The sequence below is a fragment of the Arachis ipaensis genome, chromosome B1, assembly GCF_059453495.1.
Source record: "Arachis ipaensis isolate K30076 ecotype BB chromosome B1, ASM5945349v1, whole genome shotgun sequence".
NCBI lineage: Eukaryota > Viridiplantae > Streptophyta > Magnoliopsida > Fabales > Fabaceae > Arachis > Arachis ipaensis.
The window spans coordinates 151,332,927-151,352,212 of record NC_142436.1 but is presented as its reverse complement, the minus strand read 5'-3'; the positions used below and the strand labels follow the sequence as shown (position 1 = coordinate 151,352,212).

The 19,286-nt window shown below is 32.3% G+C and overlaps 2 protein-coding genes across 2 annotated transcripts; one reads left to right on the top strand and one right to left on the bottom strand.

Annotated features, from left to right (window-relative positions):
* Positions 1 to 100: 100 nt before the first annotated feature.
* LOC107642477 (Transducin/WD40 repeat-like superfamily protein) lies at positions 101 to 6,985 on the top strand. The gene is made up of 15 exons (XM_016345848.3): positions 101 to 637; positions 1,064 to 1,216; positions 1,428 to 1,836; positions 2,260 to 2,378; positions 2,471 to 2,548; positions 2,959 to 3,099; positions 3,537 to 3,581; positions 3,681 to 3,847; positions 4,087 to 4,165; positions 4,250 to 4,338; positions 4,531 to 4,660; positions 5,085 to 5,217; positions 5,457 to 5,602; positions 5,836 to 6,022; positions 6,212 to 6,985. Exons 1-15 carry the CDS (start codon positions 344 to 346, stop codon positions 6,415 to 6,417), a joined length of 2,376 nt encoding a protein of 791 aa, XP_016201334.1. The 5' UTR covers positions 101 to 343; the 3' UTR covers positions 6,418 to 6,985.
* A 3,761-nt stretch (positions 6,986 to 10,746) lies between these two features.
* On the bottom strand, positions 10,747 to 16,252 carry LOC107642468 (Protein kinase superfamily protein). Its single transcript, XM_088502276.1, has 7 exons — positions 15,621 to 16,252; positions 15,282 to 15,536; positions 14,992 to 15,149; positions 14,794 to 14,873; positions 14,586 to 14,721; positions 14,364 to 14,513; positions 10,747 to 11,059 (listed from the first exon to the last, which is right to left on the bottom strand). Exons 1-7 carry the CDS (start codon positions 15,841 to 15,843, stop codon positions 10,886 to 10,888), a joined length of 1,176 nt encoding a protein of 391 aa, XP_088358402.1. The 5' UTR covers positions 15,844 to 16,252; the 3' UTR covers positions 10,747 to 10,885.
* Positions 16,253 to 19,286: the final 3,034 nt, after the last annotated feature.

Sequence of the window (19,286 nt, the reverse complement as noted above, 5' to 3'; positions counted from 1 at the left end):
TACTTTTATTTTTTCATAAGATTTAAAAAAAAAACTTAAAAAAAATATTTTCTTAAAAGCTCACCCAAACAAGTCATTTTCCTAACACTTTTTCTTTAAGCACTTTTTGTTATATTTTCCATGACAGCCACCTATGGTAAAATTGGGCCCAAACCATATTGGGATGGACTCTATTGGGCCGAAGTCATGGACATAATGTAGGTGCCCCATAGTGACCCTCTTCACTTTTTGTTATTCTCTTATCTTCTCTTCTCTTCAACTGAGTTCAACTACGGCGCGTTAAGCTGTGCCGCCACCACTCTTCCCACTCAGCGTTTCGTTCAGTTTCAGCTACAGCATCAGCATGATTAAGGGAGGCCAAAACTACGTGTCGTCGCCACCGGCGTTCTCGAACGACGGCAATCGTGTCCTCGTTTGCACCGGCAACACCGTCTCCATCTTCAGCAGCTCCACCGGCTTGCAGGTTTCTTCCTTGGAAGGTCACACTGCTCCTGTTACCTCCGTGGTCGTGGTGCCCGCTACTGACATCTTGTGCTACTGTTGGACCTCTTCTTTTGATGGCACCGTTCGTTATTGGGACTTCTCTGTTCCCGAAACGGTTAAGAAACTCGATTTGGGCATGCCTATTTTCTCCATGGTAACGTTTTCAGTAAAGTTTCAACCTTTTTTATGAGAAAACTTCGGGTTTTGTTAGCTGCTTTTATTCGTTGTTGTGACTTTAGACTTATGAGCTGAAGGAAACAATGCTTGTTCTTTTGGGTTCACAATACTTGAACAAGAGACATTGCCAAACACTTGAGTAAACTAAGTGTTGGTAAATTTGAATGTTTTTCTAGTAATAAACATTACAAGCTGAAAAATTTTGGGTATTGAAACAAGGTAGGTAATTTCAGTTAGATGTTTTCATATCATCTTGGTGAAAGTGGTTTGATATTTAAATCCTTGTGTTTTGCTAGAGGGTTAGGAACTAGTGGATACCTTCCTATGAATGTTTGTTTGTTTGCATTTTGCATTGTAAGGAAGTTATTGCTAACTTTTGTTTGATCAATTCTGTATCTTTTAGGTGATACCTTCATTTTTGGGCTCTCCAGAAGAAAACAATGCAAAGACGGCCAATGTTTTTGCCTATGTGTCTGTTCATGACGGAAAAGCTTGGCAGATCAGGAAGTGCAGTTTAACAAACTATCGGAAGGTTGGCAAACTTGTCTTGAAAGAGGTAAAATTTGATGGAAACTACACTGTTACATGTTAGTTTGGTTTTGCTATGATTGTAGAGAATATATGAAGCACATTAATTAATGTTATCGCAGACCAAAAGTAATTTGATTTCTGTTCATCCTATTTGCAGTCAACCTGCATGATAATGCAATTTAATTATGACTACTGTTGTTGATCATGTGCATGAATGTTTTCTCACGTTTTTGCAGACAGAACGACCAGAACCGTTGATCATTAGTCCCTCAGGAAAATTTTTGGGTATAAAACACAAGCGCAAGCTTCATATTTGGAAACTTCCTAGAGTGGAGTCTGATGTTGCTGTGGCAAAGAAGATTACCCTCCACCATACAAAAACCATTACAGTTCTTGCATTCCATCCAACAGAGAGAACTGTGGCTGCTGGTGATGTAACTGGAAGAATGTTGATTTGGAGAGGATTCGGTACTCAAAAGTTTCTGGATCACAGTGGATCAAATAACAGAATATCAATGAATGATGGGGAAGATAAGCATGGGGTAAGGCAAAATGACGATGCTGAATCATGCTCAGTGTGGCATTGGCACTCTGCTGGAGTTTGTCTTCTATCTTTCTCTCCTGACGGAGCCTATTTGTATTCAGGTGAAGATATATCTCAAAATTGAGTAGAAATCAAAATATTTTCCCGAAATATATTACAAAAGAATTGAACTTGGTAATTGGAGTGTAGAGTGTTTGAGAAGCCAGTATTTGGTAGTTCTGTATTCTTTCTAGTTGGAAAACTTTTTGAATAATCTGTGTAATGTTGTCATTTTATTGTTCATATGTTTGAAAGATGCTGGAACTAGACTGTGATTTGATTTACTTAGTAAACGTCTTTATGACTTCAAGTTACCCTTTTTGAGTGAGAGTGATACTTGCATCTTATACATGTGGTGGCACCTGAATGTTTTAGAAAACACAAAACGTGTCATACGGTCAATATCAATATCTCGTCTTTTGCCAAGCAGGATGTTACTGCCTTTTCCAAATATAATACTCTGGCTGTATGGCTTCTTATAATAGGGGGGACGGAAGGAGTTCTGGTACTTTGGCAGTTGGACTCTGGAAAGAAGAAATTTTTACCGAGAATTGGATCCCCGCTTTTGTACTTCATTGAATCTCCAGATCCTTCGCTTTCCCTGGTAAGAATCACATTTGTATAGGTGAACAATTAATTATAAGTATCTGCTTCTTGATGCCAAACTGTTTCAGTTTAACTAATTAATGTACACAGATATCTTGTGCAGATAACCAAATTCATATGCTGAAGACCCCTTCAATGGAAATAATCAAATCCATCTCAGGCATCAAGGTTATTCCTCTTTTAGGCCTTCATGTACTTTATAGCAAAGTGTGTACTAAAATTTTTCGTTATTGAATAATTTGTAAAGCCACATTGATCATATATAACCACAATTAGTTATTTGGAAAGTGTATTTTTGCGCCTTTCTCTTTACATTTCAAACTCAGTTTTTTTTAAAATATATATATTTTTTAATGAAAGTTCGATGTTTGAGTTCTTTTTTTTAAGGCAAACCATTACAAAAAATATGATAACTTTTATATTGGAGGCTTTACCATTTTTTTTAAACAAAGGTCCTGTACGAATGATGAAAGAGTGCCTTTATATTGAAAAATGTAGTGCATGCATACATAGTTTTTCATAAAAACTTGTGATGCAGCTTGATTTAACTTCACACTGCACTTATGTTTTGTATTCAGCCCCCTTTATCTTATCAAGAAATATGCGAGAGTTTTTCTGGCAAAGCTGCTTTTGACTGCACTTCTGGTTTAGTGGCTGTACAGACAGAGAACTATGGCATACAATTCTACAGCTTGCTTGCTAATCGTGGAGTTTATGAGGTAATAGATTTTGTTTAGATTTGTCGATTGACTTTCTTAAAGTAGCTTGAGCCCCACAAATTAATATTCCAGAGCTTTCAATTTCTCATATTTTGTTGTGTTTGTACACCATTCTCTTGTACTTTATCTCCCTTTTCAAATTCCATAGCAGGGGCTTATAAAATAGAGAAATCCATGCTGGATTTTGGTCAGGGGTAGGGGAATGTAGAAATGACCACCTTATTTGTCATTTTGTTGGGATGCTTGTAGTAAACCAAATAAGGAGGGAAGATTAGGCCCTGGTTAGGTCATTTGTTTTTTGCAACTCTGGTTGTCTCTCTTTATCATGATTTTCCCTTCCACCTGCTAACAGTATATAGGTTCTCACAATTTGTGATTACTTTTTCTGATATTCACCTTCAATCCGAAAGATAAGATGTGACTTGTTACTTTTGTAGGTTCAAGTCTGTGAAAGAAACCACCAACCCGCTGATGAGGTCACGGTATGTGAATACACAAACTTATCTAGTTGCTTATGAATATCCCATCCTCTTTTGAAAACTAGGAGATTATTCAATTGATGAATTGGAATGTGGTTGCAGGTGGCAGTGACTTTGGTGGAGCTGTCGGTTGATGGTTCTATTATGGGTACTGTTGAAATTAAGCTTCCTGAAGAAGGAGTAGGAGGTCTTGTATCTTTGAAATTTTGGGATTTGGATTCAGATACCAAAAGATTTTCAGTATCCACTGTTATTTATGAACCTCACAGGTGAGTCCAAGGATTAATTTTGCAAGAAATTTGTAAAACCTTACAAAGCCTTATCATGGTTATATTTTTGGTCCGATGTGCCTAGCCATAGTGGTATGGTATATCCATATTTCAGTTCATTATTGTGATTTATTTCGTTTTTACTCTTTTTTGTAATTTTATTTAGAACAAATATTACGTGTAGTTCCTTCAGATGCATTAGAAAGAGGGGTTTACATTTTCTTTTTCCTTATTGATAGGGATGCTCATATATCTGCTATTGCTTTTCATCCAACCCATCGTATGGCTGTGAGTTCATCTTACGGTGGAGATTTCAAGGTACATTTAGACTTTAGAGAAATCGTTGTTGATGATGATGCTCATGATCTCTTTTAGTAATATTTGTTTCTTGGTATGATTCAGATATGGGTCTGCAAGGAAGGAGATATTCAGCAGAAAGGCCAGGCACTTCAGAATTCTGGTTGGATGTGCCATGCTGTTGGATCATACAAGTATATAATCCTGCTTTAATTGCTAGAAATGATATTTTATTTCGTAGGCTATGGATTTCAAAGTTGTACCAATTTGCATAAATGAAGAATTTACTGTTAATTTCAGGAGCACAATTAGAAAATGACTTAACTGCTGTTTGCTTATATATGCGACTATGCTGAATTATTGGTATGACTTATTTCCCTCTACAGGAATAAAGCAATGAGGGCTGCTACCTTTTCAGCCGATGGTTCTGTTCTGGCTGTTGCAGCAGACACTGTTATTACTTTGTGGGACCCTGATAAGAATGTGCTTATGGCTGTTGTAGGGGAGACCCCAACGGTGATTTTCTTGGAACCTTGTTATTTCTCGTAGTTTGTTCATACCCTAGAATTATCTTGCAACATGCATCAAATCACCAGCAAACTAAGGAAGGGGGAAAATGCTGCATATCTTTTGCCCTTAATGTTGCACTTGTTTTATATGATAATTTTATATGGCATTGTAACTTTGTGCTGTGCTGGTGGGATTGTGATGGCAATAGATGGATGAGATGAAATTGAGAACAGTTTCATGCATGCGAACTAAGTTTCAAATGAAAATCTTATAGGGCCTAGCTTCATAATAAATATCATGTATTAGGATTAAAAATACATTTTTGCCCCCAAAAAGGGAACTAAACTAAGAAAATACTATTAGGGTTCATTGATTCATGCATGTACATTGTCTGCATCTTGTCTTAACTGCCCATGCTTCTCTTTTTCAGCCAATTGTCAGCCTTGCCTTTGCTGGAAAGTCTGAGTATCTCTTGTCTGTTTCGCATGGTTTAAAACCACGACTGTCTGTTTGGAGTATGTCAAAGTTAGCTATGGCGTGGTCATACCGGCTTCAAATAGAAGGTTTTCTTTAAGACTTATTATTTTTACCTCCACTAATGTTAATGTGCATCCTAATGATTTTGTTATGTCTCTTGTAACTTCATTTTCTGCAGTGTGTCATAAATATTTTTTTTCATCACTGTTTCTTCTGTATCTTCCTGGAAACACTAGAAGATGTCTAAATGCTGCCTTGTTTCTGAATTTACGACTTAGGATGGAAATAGCGTCAATCTGACAATTTTTTGTGCATATTTTTTCAGCTGTTTCCCCGGCAATAGATTCATCGTATTTTGCTATCCTTGCTCTCCTTCCCGAATCAAATGAGCGTGCATTTAAAGGCAATGGAATAATCTTATTGTTCAATGCAACAGATCCCGTTCCCGTGGCTTCCATGTCTGTAACGAAGGTATGCTTGTTTCCTGAACCTTTGATCCCTTGATAAAATTCCAACTATACCCAACCACTTGAGCGATTAACTAACTAGAAGGCTGTTCAATTGTATTTGACTTTTTTTTATTGCATTCTTGAATATATTAAATGCTTAAAATCATAGACACATGTCTAGTGCATCAGTGAATTCTTTACTATAGAGATGATTTACAGTGCCTGTTTCTTCTCTGCCTTACCTTTTGTATTCAGGCTAAGGGAGGGGGACTTGCCTTTTTGAAAGGCGATCTGTCTGAACGGGCAGTTATTGATGGAAAAACGTCGCAGACACTGCTTGTATATATAAACGGAGATCGTGAATATGTCATCTTTGATCCGTATGACAAAGAAGGTCACGAACTTAGCATAATTAGGCAGGATGTTCCACTTGAAGAAACAGGTATTTGTCCAGGTTTTGTACTATTTGGTCGACATGTATGGAAGAGGTTGCATAGATTCAATCCCTCATTGATTGAAGAAAGTGAAAAATGATCTATCTGAAATAAATAATTGCACCTTTTTCTTTTATTTGGAATGATATTCTTGTTTAGATTTAGTTTCTCATTTTCCTTTTTCTCTGTGATTTCAGGACAATTTGGATATTCTTCCATTTATGGAGAGTTACCCAAGTTTGATTTGCAAAAGGACAAGACCGCGTCAGTTATATCTACGGCATCAGAGCGGCCTTGGGAAACCATATTTACTGGTTCAACACACATGTTGCCACCCCTCACAAAACTGTGTTCAGTGTTTTTGGAGTCTCTGCTGGAGAAAAGAACAGCTCTTGCAGAATGACACGCTGCATGCTTACGTGGAATCGTGTTCGAGGAATGATATATATTTTTATTTTGATGCTAGTTCCTAGCAGCAGAGCTCAAGGGTATTAACTTTTTAAGGATTGAGTGTAAAGTTGAGGCTGCCGTGTGTTCCATATGATTGTCCTAAATATTACCTACTTACAGCTGCAAGTTTGGTCACCATGGTCGGCATTCGCAATTTTGAATTTTCACATGATTTGTTTTCTACTTTGCTGATACAAAAACAAGAGCTTGGACAAGAAAGATTCATCTTCAAGTGGTTGGTTAGTCTGCTTATTAACCCTTATAGATTTACTTTCTCTCTATTTTGGGTTTGTATTATTTAGTTATCAGTTGAATGAAAAGAATTACTTTTACAAGAATGAATGTGATGATGTGGTGGGAGAAAGGCTTTCAATGTATCAATTTTGAAGTAGTTTTATTAGAAACTAATGTGTCTAGGTAGTATAGCTGGCAATGTTAGGGAAGGTACACTTTTATATGTTAACAATTTTATGAATTATGATCTTATATACATAGTAATGAATTGTTTTGTGCTTTAGTTACAACTACTTATTCATTTTAACCTAATATCTATGTCTATTTTGCTTTAGTTGGTCATGTATGTCTTAAGTCTTAACTAATGCCTTTGTTTTCCATTTTAAAATTCCAATTTGATGCCTTCATAAGGGTAGTGATAAAAGGAAATAAACACCATTGTGATATGAATGTATATCGTCATTTGATCCATGTAGTCGAACCCATCTTACAGGTATAACACTTCTATAGGGAAGAATTTCCCAGCAAAACAGGTCACAAAATCATACCAATGTGTTAAGTCACCAACTCCTTAGAGAGAAGAATTTTCCACAACATAGGTTGGGAATCTAATATGGATAATAATAATAATAATTATTCTATTTATTAATTTCCTTGGAGGAGCTAGCTGGCTTTATTGATCTCTTATTGTTAATTATCGTTAGGTGCAAGTTATACCGATGATTTTTTTATTAAATAACTATTTTATCACATTGTTAAGTAACTATTTTTTTAGATTCTCCTACTTGCCTACAACATTGTTATGGCAGCGTTCAACTAACAAATACCATAAATACTATTAATAGAATAAACTTTTTTTTTTTTAATGTAAATTCAGCTTTGGCATTATATGCTGATTGTTGTGTATTACATAATGCAAAATTGTTATATTTAAAACAGAATCTCTGTTCCTAAGGTTGCATTATCTGTCAGTGGACCACCTTAATTTATTTAATTTGATCCATGTCTATAATCTGCTTATTGCTATTTTCTACTACTACATGATTTGCCCATGGCAGCACCTAACCTGAACTTAAGCACATGCACATCAAAATATATTAAGAATTTAATTTCAATGTACTGTCCCTTTAGTAGTTTTACACGTGTATCGAATTATGTAATATTCACCGAAAAACAAATATGATTGGATGGTTGTGTAAAACACAATAGTTATTAAAATTAAACTCATATTAAAATAGTGAATTACACAAACATTTTTAGAGAGGTGATATTACACAACACACTTTGATTCACTATGGTAGCGTTTGTTTTGAGGTACTGAGACAGAGACTAAGAGACTGAGACTCAGTATCATATTTGTTGGTTCAAAGATTGATATTAAAATTTTTGTTTCTGTCTCCAAAATTTCAGTATTTCAGTACCTCCAAAAAGTGAAGACAAAGGGGACTAAAATTTTTTAAAATGAAGACTGAAATTTTAATAACATTTTATACCTAAAATACCCTAATTTCAATTAATTAATTTCAATTTTACCCTTTGTGCAAATTAAATTAGAGTTTCATTCTTATTTCAATTTCTATTTCTCATTTTGCATTAAACAAAATACTGAGATTTATTTCAATCTTTGTCTTTCAATCTCAATTTTTCTATCTCTGTCTCTACACCAAACGCTACCTATAAATATACACTAAATAGTTTTACGCCGTGACACAGAAATTAAACAATATGCAAGAGAAATAGTAGTTAATGTATAATATTATTAGTTTCATGAAAATGTGGACATGTGAACCCCCAGTTGATATTAAGTAATTAATAATTAATGTGAAAAAAGTTAGTGAGGGAAGTGTAGATGACAGCTCTATAGTGGGCCTTGCAATTCCAAAAATGGGGGATAAAATCATAAAATGCATATGTCAACTTGCATGACAGCCGAATACATCCATGAAAATTCTTGATCCGTACCTATTTCTTCTTCTCTGTTATGTTCATTCATCATAACAATACAACAAATCTTGCCTCAAATAAATAACTTCAGTGTTTATCCATTGGCATAAAATAATAAGGGTAAAAATCAACATGGTTACACTTATTGTTACACTCAATTCTCATTGTATTAGACTTTTAACTTTTGAGAGTTGCAAAAGTTCAATAGTATTTGCCATATGATCATTTTCTTTTCCTTATGCATATAATGGGAGAATATCTATTCCGATCCCTAATAATTTTTTTGAAGAATTATGAGGCTTTTAAAAAAAAATTATCCATTTCAGTTTTTAATATTTAATTTTGCAAGTTAATGATCTCTTTTCAGAACAGAAAAACTAATCAATCTCATAGAAATAAAGATCAAAAGTCGAAAAGAATATTTTTTTTATCAGGTCTAGTAGATAAATAATGGAGAATCTGAATAACATGAACAACGGGTTGAATAAATTTAAAAAAAAAAAACACTCCACCCAAATTACTCAACCGAAAAATCTCCTTCAGTAATTAAAAAATTTTAACTATCCATTATACCCTAATTTACCAAAGTACCAGCTTCTTCCCCAAATTCTCTGCCGTCGCCGCCTCACCAACAAGGCAACAAGCCCTTTTCGTTGGCGTCACTCTTTCCCTCACCGGACATCATCATCACCTCCTGGGTTCTTCACGTCGTCGCTTGGTCGCCAACCAGCCCACCCATCGTCACCACCGGATCCTCCTCACCACCGCTGGTTCGTCAACAAGGACTCTCATCAGCACTTAAGGATAACCATCCACTTAAGAACAAAAATAATCATCTGCATACCTAGTAAATTGAACATCCAACATATTTTAATTGTATTTAACTAAACTCATTCCAATCAAATAACCATCCACATATCAACTAAAATGACCATTCGGCACATAAGAATTAAAATAATCATCCGCATATCTATTAAAATAACTCAAAGAGACAGCATAGCAGATAATAAATGACGAGCTCATGCTGAATGGAAACCCAGGTTGAACCTGGCGTCGTTTGTGACGACGTGGATGGAGTCCAAGTGCGGCAAGCTCATAATGTCCAGCATTAACAAGAACCACGTTGACATGGATGAGTACCCTTTCACCATTGAGCTCCAGGCAAGTCCAATTTTTTATTTTATTCATTTCATTCTTTAAAAACAGTGCTGTGCTTATTTTCTTCTAACAATTTTTTTAAAAACAGGCGGAACGACACGACTGTCTCCGACATCGATACGGGCTGCGGGGGGACAGTGGCACGGGGTGAGGTTGCAACGGTGTGCACGGGCAGCGGTGTTTCGACTACATCTGAATGGTGTTAGGAGGAACGGCAGCGTTATGATGTGTTGGAACGGTTGTCTCCGGCACCGACAACGAGTTTTGAGCGTAGACCAGAGATCGATGATGGTGAGTTTTGGACATGGAGGGGAGTACCGTATGGTGTGGGTGAACGGTTGAGATGAAATAGAAACGTGATGTGACGATATATTAAAAGGAGGTTTCGTTACCTAACCGTAATAATTTAAATTTAAAAATTAATTATTTTAATAAATTGAGAATCTGATTTTAATAATTAATTTAACTTTTTTTTTAAACTGTTGTTCATATTATTTAATATTTATATTATTTATCTTTATTTTTTTCTAAAATTAATGATTTCGTTGTGCTTTGAAATAATTATGAGTAAATATTTAGAATATTTCTTATAATGGGTTTTGCACTTTTTGACATGTAGCTTGCTCCTAAAATTAGCCAAAATTGGTTGAAAATTTAGGGGAAAAAAAAAAAGAAAAGAAAGAGAAAACCAGTTATTATTATCCAATGTATGTATGTCACCATCGGAAACCTATTTTAAAGATCACATTATTGTTGGTTACATCACATAGAAAACTTAGAAACAAGTGGACCTATTAAAACCAATTATGAGTGTCTTGTTTCACATAAAGATTTCACCATTCAATAATGATTAGTGGCGGAAAACAACTTTACTCTGTCATTTTCCTCTCACGTTGCCGACATAATGAAGTTCAATTATCAATAAATATTTCACACCCCCCAAAACTTAAAAATAAAAATTAACAATAAAGAATAATGCTCTTTTAAGTTTTAACATATCATCATCCATATATACATACACTACTAGCTAGTGTCACTATTAAGGGTAATAATTGAAAGTGGCACCTAACTCTTTAAAATTTAACCTAAATATATGTACTTGCAGTGGAATCAGGTAGTGACATTGATAATGAAGTGTCATATTCATATTCAAGATCATCAAAACCCCAAAACTCTTCCTCTTCATCTTCCTCTTCTTCTTCCTCTGGCATTTTCCACTTCTCTTTGTCAATTTCACCCTCTTCCATTACCTCTAATACCTGTGACAAACCAAGTTAAATACCCATCTACCAACTAGGACAAAATTAACACTCTAGTGTGCAATTTATCTTAGTTATACGGTAAAAATTCAAGTGTAGTCGACTTCACGTGAAGTTGATAATTGAGAGTCGTTAGATAATTTGACTGATTTGACTAAATTTTTATTTAACAGTTCTCAACTATCAACTTCACATAAAGTCAATCTATCTTAGTTATACAGTGAAAATTCAGGTGTAGTCGACTTCACGTGAAGTTGATAATTGAGACTTCACGTGAAGTTGATAATTGAGAATCGTTAGATAATTTGACTGATTTGACTAAATTTTTATCTAACAGTTCTCAACTATCAACTTCACGTAAAGTTAATTTATCTTAGCTATACAGTGAAAATTCAGGTGTAGTCGACTTCACGAGAAGTTGATAATTGATAGTCGTTAGATAATTTGACTGATTTAACTAAATTTTTATATAAGAGTTTTCAATTATCAACTTCACGTGAAGTCAACTGCAGCTGAATTTTCATATATGCTGAGGAATGTTGTGTTTCTGATTAATTAGTTGTTAGAAGTACTAGTATATGTGTTCATGCTTGCATAGCAAATATTAATTGCTACGGTTGTGTAAGTTACAACAATAACAAGGTACGAGGCCCACAATCCCAATGAATTGCATGTCTTTCACCTCTTTGTTGGTTAAAGGCATAAATCAAATCACTACCACAACCATTAAACTTACTTTATGAGCTGTTTCTCAAGAAAAATATACACTTCATATGAATAACTACTACCTTTATTTCTTAATATATATTTGTCCTTTTTTTGGTTAAAAAAGTTTTTTATGATAATAGTTTAATTTGATTATAATTTTACATGGTTATCAAATCAAATTTACGCAATTAAATGGTTTAAGTATGAAGTTCTAAAATTAGTTACTTTTATTAATGTGACAATACACAATTGATTGATATATATATATATATATATATATATACCAATCCGTAAACAATAACATTAGTTTTTTTTATAATATTTTAATTTAATTATAATAATTAGATAATTATTGAAGGAGTGTTGGAGCAATGGTTAAATTGTCTTCGTGTAACTTTAAGATCACATGTTCAAGTCGTAAAACAACCATTGATATAATTATCAAATTAAATTGCGTGGAATACACATTTTGGATGCAATTTTTTTTTTAAATGTTTGTGCACCGAATTGTCATTTTTTAATAATTAAATAATCATTAACTGTTTTTATTTAGTTGTTTAAGAATAACTTTATCTACATATATAATTTTATAAATTATTTTGATTTATTATTTATTGTTATTTTTAAATGTTTTTTTATAGTTCTATTGACCATTTCTTTGTTCATTTTTTTATGGACTATTTTCAATTGAAGAATACATTATTAGATATTTTTCACACTATAGTGTTTTCTCAATTCCTCACTGTAGTAGTGTTGTATATGAATAGGCTACTACATATATTATCTGTTGTCTACTATCATAAGTTAGGTAGCACATAACATCGAGTGACTAAAGAATTTTGCATGGAAATTTGACTGCATCATATTTCTGACATCACCCGACTCCTGACAATTATCTCAAAAAAATAACGAAATTTTCAAAAAAAAGAAACATCCGATCCGACTTCAGATCTTTTTTTTTTGAACTAATTAGTCTCTGTGCAAAAAAAATAACATTAATTTTTTTAACATAAAGACTAATTAGTTTCATAAAAGTAAAGCTCAAAAGTCGAGTTAATTTTTTTTTTTTTGTTAAGAATCTCGTTGTCTTTTGAGATAATTGTTAAGGACCGTTTAAAATTTTTTTTTTTCTTTTTCTGATTATTGAAAACGATGAGTTATGTCTTCAAAGTAAAGCCATTGATACGTAATTAAATAAAATGATAGCTGAGAATGAATATTATTGTATATTACTATTACTCTATGTTCAAACATACACTTGCATTTTTTAGAATGATCTCATTATGCATAGTTTATTTGTCACTTGGCAATCTACTAAAAGGGAATGGTTGGATTAGTGAACACGCCATACATGCTTATAGATAACACGACAAAGTGGAAATGCTTCTTTAGATATTTGAGAAATTGTGTATACATAATAAATACTAAAGGATTTATAGTCAAATTTCTTTTTTTTTTTAAATGTGATGAATGTGCTATAGTAATTAAAAAGAAAATTATTCCCATCACCATATCACATAGTCATATATAGTACCTGTATTAAAATATCTATGTATAATAACTTATCTTCCACTTAGAAATTTTAATGCTTTAAGGGATTACTAATAGAGATGAAGTATAAAATATTTTCCCTAAGCGGGATTTTTAAAAAGAAAAAGTATAGGTAACCAACAATATTTTTGAACAATGTGTAAAAAATGTGAATTAATAAGGTGTAGTGTATTTTCATTTGATTGGTGGTTGTTCATGTTGTTCAAAATTTTCATTGTTCTCCTAGCACTCCAAAAAAAAATGGCAACTAGGTCAGTCGTATTCTGCTCTACGTAAGAAAAGATATGAGATATATGACATTTATGGTATCAGAAAATATTAATATAATTTCACATACATCAAATGGTGCTACTTGGTGCAATATTCCTTAGTGATATGCGAACTTCGGAAGTTTTTTATTTTTTTTATTTAATTTATGCTGAAATTTTTAAGTTAAATTGAATTCTATAGGTCATGAAATTAGTTGTTTCAAAAATTTGAAATTGATAGAAAAAACACAAAAAAACACGTAATAGTATTGAAAAAATTTCAAGTGTGCCGTCATACCGGTGTTTCAATGATTTTTAATCGTTGATCTTAATTATAAAATATATATATAATATATATAATTAAAATCAACGGTTAGAAATAACTGATACATACACCGGTATGACGGTACACTTGAAAATCTTATTATTTTTTTTTGTATCAAATTAAATTTAAAATTAATAGATTATAAAAATTCTAATTCTATATCATAAAATTATTTATATAAAAAATTTTAAATTAATAAAAAAAATAGAAGAATAATTATATTTCTAATAAATTGAAAAAAAATGAAAGGTTTTTAGATCTAATTAGAGTTTAAGAAGACAAAGTCGAAAGAATTTTTAACGACTTAACTCAAATGCAGTTAATTCCATATTAAATTGATATTCAAGAACTGTTAAACAATAATTTAATTAAATATGTTAAATCATTTAACAACCTTTTAAGCTATCAACTTGATATGAAGTCGAGTTTTTATTAATAAAGAAGCATATTATGTAGGGAAGTTTTGTGTTACCTGAGTCATGGTTGGTCGCCAAATTGAAGAAGCTCGAATGCACAAGGATGCTGCAAAGGCAAGTCTCTTTAACTCTCCTCCATCATACTCCCCTTCAAGCCTTGGATCCACAAGCTTCTCTTCCTCCCCTTTCTTCAATATTGGTTTTGCCTACTCAACAACAATAAACTTAACACATTTCCCATCAATAATGCAGAAGAAAAGTAACATTGAATTACTTACCCAAGTATGCAAGCTTTGGTGAGACCCATCAACCGGTTTTCTTCCAGAAATGAGTTCAAGCAAGAACACACCAAAAGCAAATACATCTGTCTTCTCATCCACAACTCCATGCAGATAGTATTCTGGTGCCAAATGACTGCAAAACAATCTCATTCATTTTCATACACCACATCAAGGAACAAAATAAAAGCAGTAACTTTTAACTTACCCAAATGTCCCTTCTATTGGGCCAATTGAATGATGACTCCATTGAGATGGAAGCCATTTTGCTAATCCAAAATCAGATATCTGCCTCAATCAAATTCAAAAGTCAAAACCACTTAAACAGTTAAATAAACTCTCTCTTTTTCTCATAAGAGTAAACTAACCCATCAAAATTCAAAACCACTGCAACAGAAAACAAAACCTGAGGTTCAAAATCTTCTGTCAAAAGAATATTTGATGCCTTAATGTCTCGGTGGATTATCCTTCTCTTGCAACCTTTGTGCAAGTAATGGAGGCCACGTGCAGTTCCAACAGCTATCTTATGCCTTGTTTTCCAATCCAAAGTATCCAACTTTTCATCTACCCAAAAAGTAACAATAATATCATTAGCACCTTTCCTTCTTTTTTCACAAACCCAGATAAAAAAAACAAGTTTTGCTGCCAAAATTTCAAACTTCATTAAAAAAAAAGTAATTTTTTTTATTCGTTTACCATGAAGAAGGGATGCAACAGAGCCTCTGGTAGATAGCATGAAAACAAGGTAAAGGCCATTGTCAATACAACAACCAAGAAGAGGCAAAACATTGTTATGGTGGACATGACCGATTGTACCAATCTCTGTTAGAAACTCTTTCTCTTTCCTCTCATCTCTGCAAGTTCTTGTGAGCCTCTTCACTGCAATCTTCTCTCCATCCTTCAGTGTTCCCTTGTATACCTCTGCATACCCTCCTTTTCCAACCAAATTCTCTGAACCCAAAAAAAAAAAAAAAAAAAACTCAGCTTTCAATTCAAAATGTTTGTAATGTTCATTTCAAGTGAGAGTTAAAATACCTGAGCTGAAACCATTGGTGGCATCAAAAAGTTCTTCATAGGAGAAGCACTTCCAAGAGGGTCTTGGTGAACAATGTTGTTCATGTGGAAGAAGAACAATATCTGAGCCCTTATATAAGTTTTCACCACCGGTTGAACCGCTCCGGCTCAGAGATTGGTCTCCAAAACTACGCCTTTTCAGAGAGAAGAGCCTCTTCAAGCTGCTGGTCCGAATGTATTTCATTGCAACAATGAAAACAGAGTACTCTGTTTTTCATGCAGAGGAGATAACAGAGGACTCTGTTTCATGCAAAGAAGAGGAAAAAAGATGATGATAAAACTGTTTTGTGTACTGTGTACTAGGGACAGTTAAAAGGGTTTAAATGCTTTCTCACGTTTATCTATGAAATACTACTCCTCCTATATGACACTGCTTTTTCAAATTTCAAGGTCCATAAAAAAAATTTGAAAAAATAGAAAGAAAACTTGAAGGAGCTTATGCTTATTTGATCTTGGTCTTAGGAAAGAATAAAGAAGGTTTAGAAAACTAGGCATATGAGCCTATTCAACTCTTTGGCTCTTCTATTTATGTGGCTTTTGATTTGGTTAATTATTTAGGTATTTGCTATTGTGAGTCACAAGTGCAATGTAATAGCCAAACAAGGTGCTAATTATGCCATGTTATTATGTTAGCTTTGTTGTAATAATAATAATAATAATAATAATATGAGTCTCACCCATCTAGAACAATTTAGAAGATGCGTGCTCCGTGACTTCTTCCTCAATTTTGTATTTCACAAGAATAAAATATTTGTGCTAACATTTTTAGATTCTTTATTTCTTTGTCACTCTGTTTATTTTCATTTGACCATGTATCATATATCAATCATATTGAATAACTTAATGTTAACTTCATTGCTATTAATTATACACTAATTAATAGCATCGATGTTACAAGCCCGTGTTTCAAAAAGAAGTGAAAAGAAAAGAGAGGGAAGGCAAACTTCACCTCCATATGTCAGATTCCAAGTCTCTATAGTCTCTAGTAGGGGTGTATACGTGCCGGGCAGTGACGGATCCAGAAAATTTTAGTAGTGAGGGTAAAATTTATATAACATCATAATAATTTTTATAATAAAAATAATGTGTATATAAAATTTTAAATATTAAATTATCTATTAACCATTATATATATGTGTAGAAATATATGTATTGTTTAACTTATTTTTAATGTGTATTTTATATTTTAATATATATTTTATACAAATAATTATTTTTTATGTACATATAACATAATTTTTGTTATGATTATATTTTATTATTGTAAAATATGATTACCCTTCAAAATATCTAATATATAAATTACAATACTAAAATAGTAATTTAAATAATAATATATAATTTAAAATTCTATTGTTTTAGGTTTTCTATTTTAAAAAATTAAATAATTTTTCTCTTAACACTACCATCAAAATTTCTCTCTTTTTATATATATTACTAAATAATTATATAAAAATTCACTTCCCAACGCAATTAGAAGTCGACTCTTATTGATATTTATAGTTAAAAAAGTTCTTTCAATTAATACAATTGTTATGCAAAAATTAAAGCTAATTTAAAAAGAAGATAAATAATATTCTTTTGAATTGATTTTTAAAAAGGAACACTAATTTCGTTTAAATTTGAGAATTAATCATTCTAACAAATTTCTAATATAAAATTTTTAAATTGACGATTAAGTACCAAAAGTTGAGTAAAAAATTATTGTGAGGTCAAATTTAATAATCTAATGAGGGCAAATAAATCTTATTATCATATACTACTCAAAAAAATTTCAAATCGTAGTGGGGACGCTTGCCCCCACACCATTGTACATAGAACCGTCCCTGGTGCCGGGTCACACCGAGTTTGCCTTAATTCAGATCCGACCCGAAATATAAATCGGTCCTAATTTTTAGACTTTATTTGATTTTAGATTCTATTTGATTTTAGATTCAATGAAATCTACGCACTTTTCGGATCGGGTGAAAATCGGGTAAAAATCGGGTCTTTAGCATGTAAAAATCATCTAATCTCTAACCATTATTTCACAATTCACATAGTAAAATTCACTTAAAAAAATATAACAAGAACCAACCATTCTCTAAAATTGAAACATAACCATAATCAATACTAATATTGTCTAATAATACCAAATATTTAAATTAATACAAATAACACAATATTATGCATTAGTCTAAAGTCTTATGCATTTTAAATATAAAACATTAACTTATAATCTTATAATGACTAATAACACAAAATATTAAAGTTTACAATATTTAAATTTCACACAAGAATAGCCATCATCCATCACTAATAACACAAAATATTAATTGTATATGATGACCGGGCCACCGGACCATATTCGGGTGACTCGAGACATGACCCGGATCCGACCCGAAATAATGACCGAGTCTATTTTTTAGACCCTTACCCGACCCTAAACCCGATAAAATTACAATAAATCAACCCTTAAAGTGTTCGAGCCGGATCGAGTCTTCGAATCGGAATGGGCCATGTACATCCCTAGTCTCTAGTGTTGGCACTGTTATAGTATTATTATTATTATTATCATTATTAGCCAGATCCAATTAAGGTAATGGTTCAGGTAAACTACTTTGTATTTATGATTGGAAAACGAAATGCAATGAAAATGCACCGTCTATTACTTTCAAATTGTGTAATGAAAGCGTTGCCAATTACTTTTCTTTCTCTTTTTCTTTTTATTTTTTCGGATGAAGACTAAGTTCTTTGAATTTTTGGACTTTGGTGTGTATATATTAGTATATATGTATATTATTATAAAGTTTTGTCTACATTAAACTAATTTAATAAGATTAAAATCAATTCGGCTTGTATCATTTCCTTGAGTATTAGCTTATTATTGTGTGTGGAGACTAGAGACCATATTATTTAATTACATATTTTATGATAATAAATTACAAAGTAAGCTTTGGATGGCTATAGAAGGGTTCAAGTCTCCAAGAGTCCAAGTTATATGAATACATTACACTTAAAAATAAAACAATGGAGGTCAGAATTAAGAAATTTGTGTTGTTTTCATTATTTAATACGAGTTCGATTTTGATATACTATTAATATAAAATTTTTTGTACTATTATCAGATTAAATTCGTGTGTTTAATTAATCTTTTAAATAATAAGTTTAAAAATAATTATTTGTTTCGTATATTATTTTTTTAATAATTTTACGTATATATTAAAAATTAATTACTAAATCAGCTACTAATATAAAATACATATTAAAATATAAAATACTCAATAAAAATGAATTAAATAATACATATATTTATATCTAATACATGTTGGTTAATTTCAGTATACACATAACATTTTTCCTATTTCGTTCTATTCATATTTTTTAAACTTCTCTTATCATTTTTTTTAGTAAAGTATCGTTTTTGTCCCCAACATTTGGGGTAAGTCCTATTTGTGTCCCTAACGTTTAAATCGTCCTATTTGTATCCTTAACGTTTATAAAAGTGATTCAATGTTATCCTACTATCAATTATACTAACAAATTAGATTATATTTTTCAATTATTTTCACTTGAATGTATTCATTCTCAATTAGGTCTCACTTGGATGTGGTCGATTTTAATATTATACCCACTATTTGTGTTTAA

Excerpts from the sequence above, each read along its gene's own strand:
- LOC107642477 (XM_016345848.3), top strand. The coding sequence starts at position 344 with ATGATTAAGGGAGGCCAAAACTACGTGTCGTCGCCACCGGCGTTCTCG. Across the intron at positions 3,582-3,680 it reads AACCCGCTGATGAGGTCACG|GTGGCAGTGACTTTGGTGGA; the intron begins GTATGTGAATAC and ends ATGTGGTTGCAG. Across the intron at positions 4,661-5,084 it reads TTGTAGGGGAGACCCCAACG|CCAATTGTCAGCCTTGCCTT; the intron begins GTGATTTTCTTG and ends TCTCTTTTTCAG.
- LOC107642468 (XM_088502276.1), bottom strand. The coding sequence starts at position 15,843 with ATGAAATACATTCGGACCAGCAGCTTGAAGAGGCTCTTCTCTCTGAAA. Across the intron at positions 14,874-14,991 it reads CAGAAGATTTTGAACCTCAG|ATATCTGATTTTGGATTAGC; the intron begins GTTTTGTTTTCT and ends TGATTGAGGCAG. Across the intron at positions 11,060-14,363 it reads GGCGACCAACCATGACTCAG|GTATTAGAGGTAATGGAAGA; the intron begins GTAACACAAAAC and ends GGTTTGTCACAG.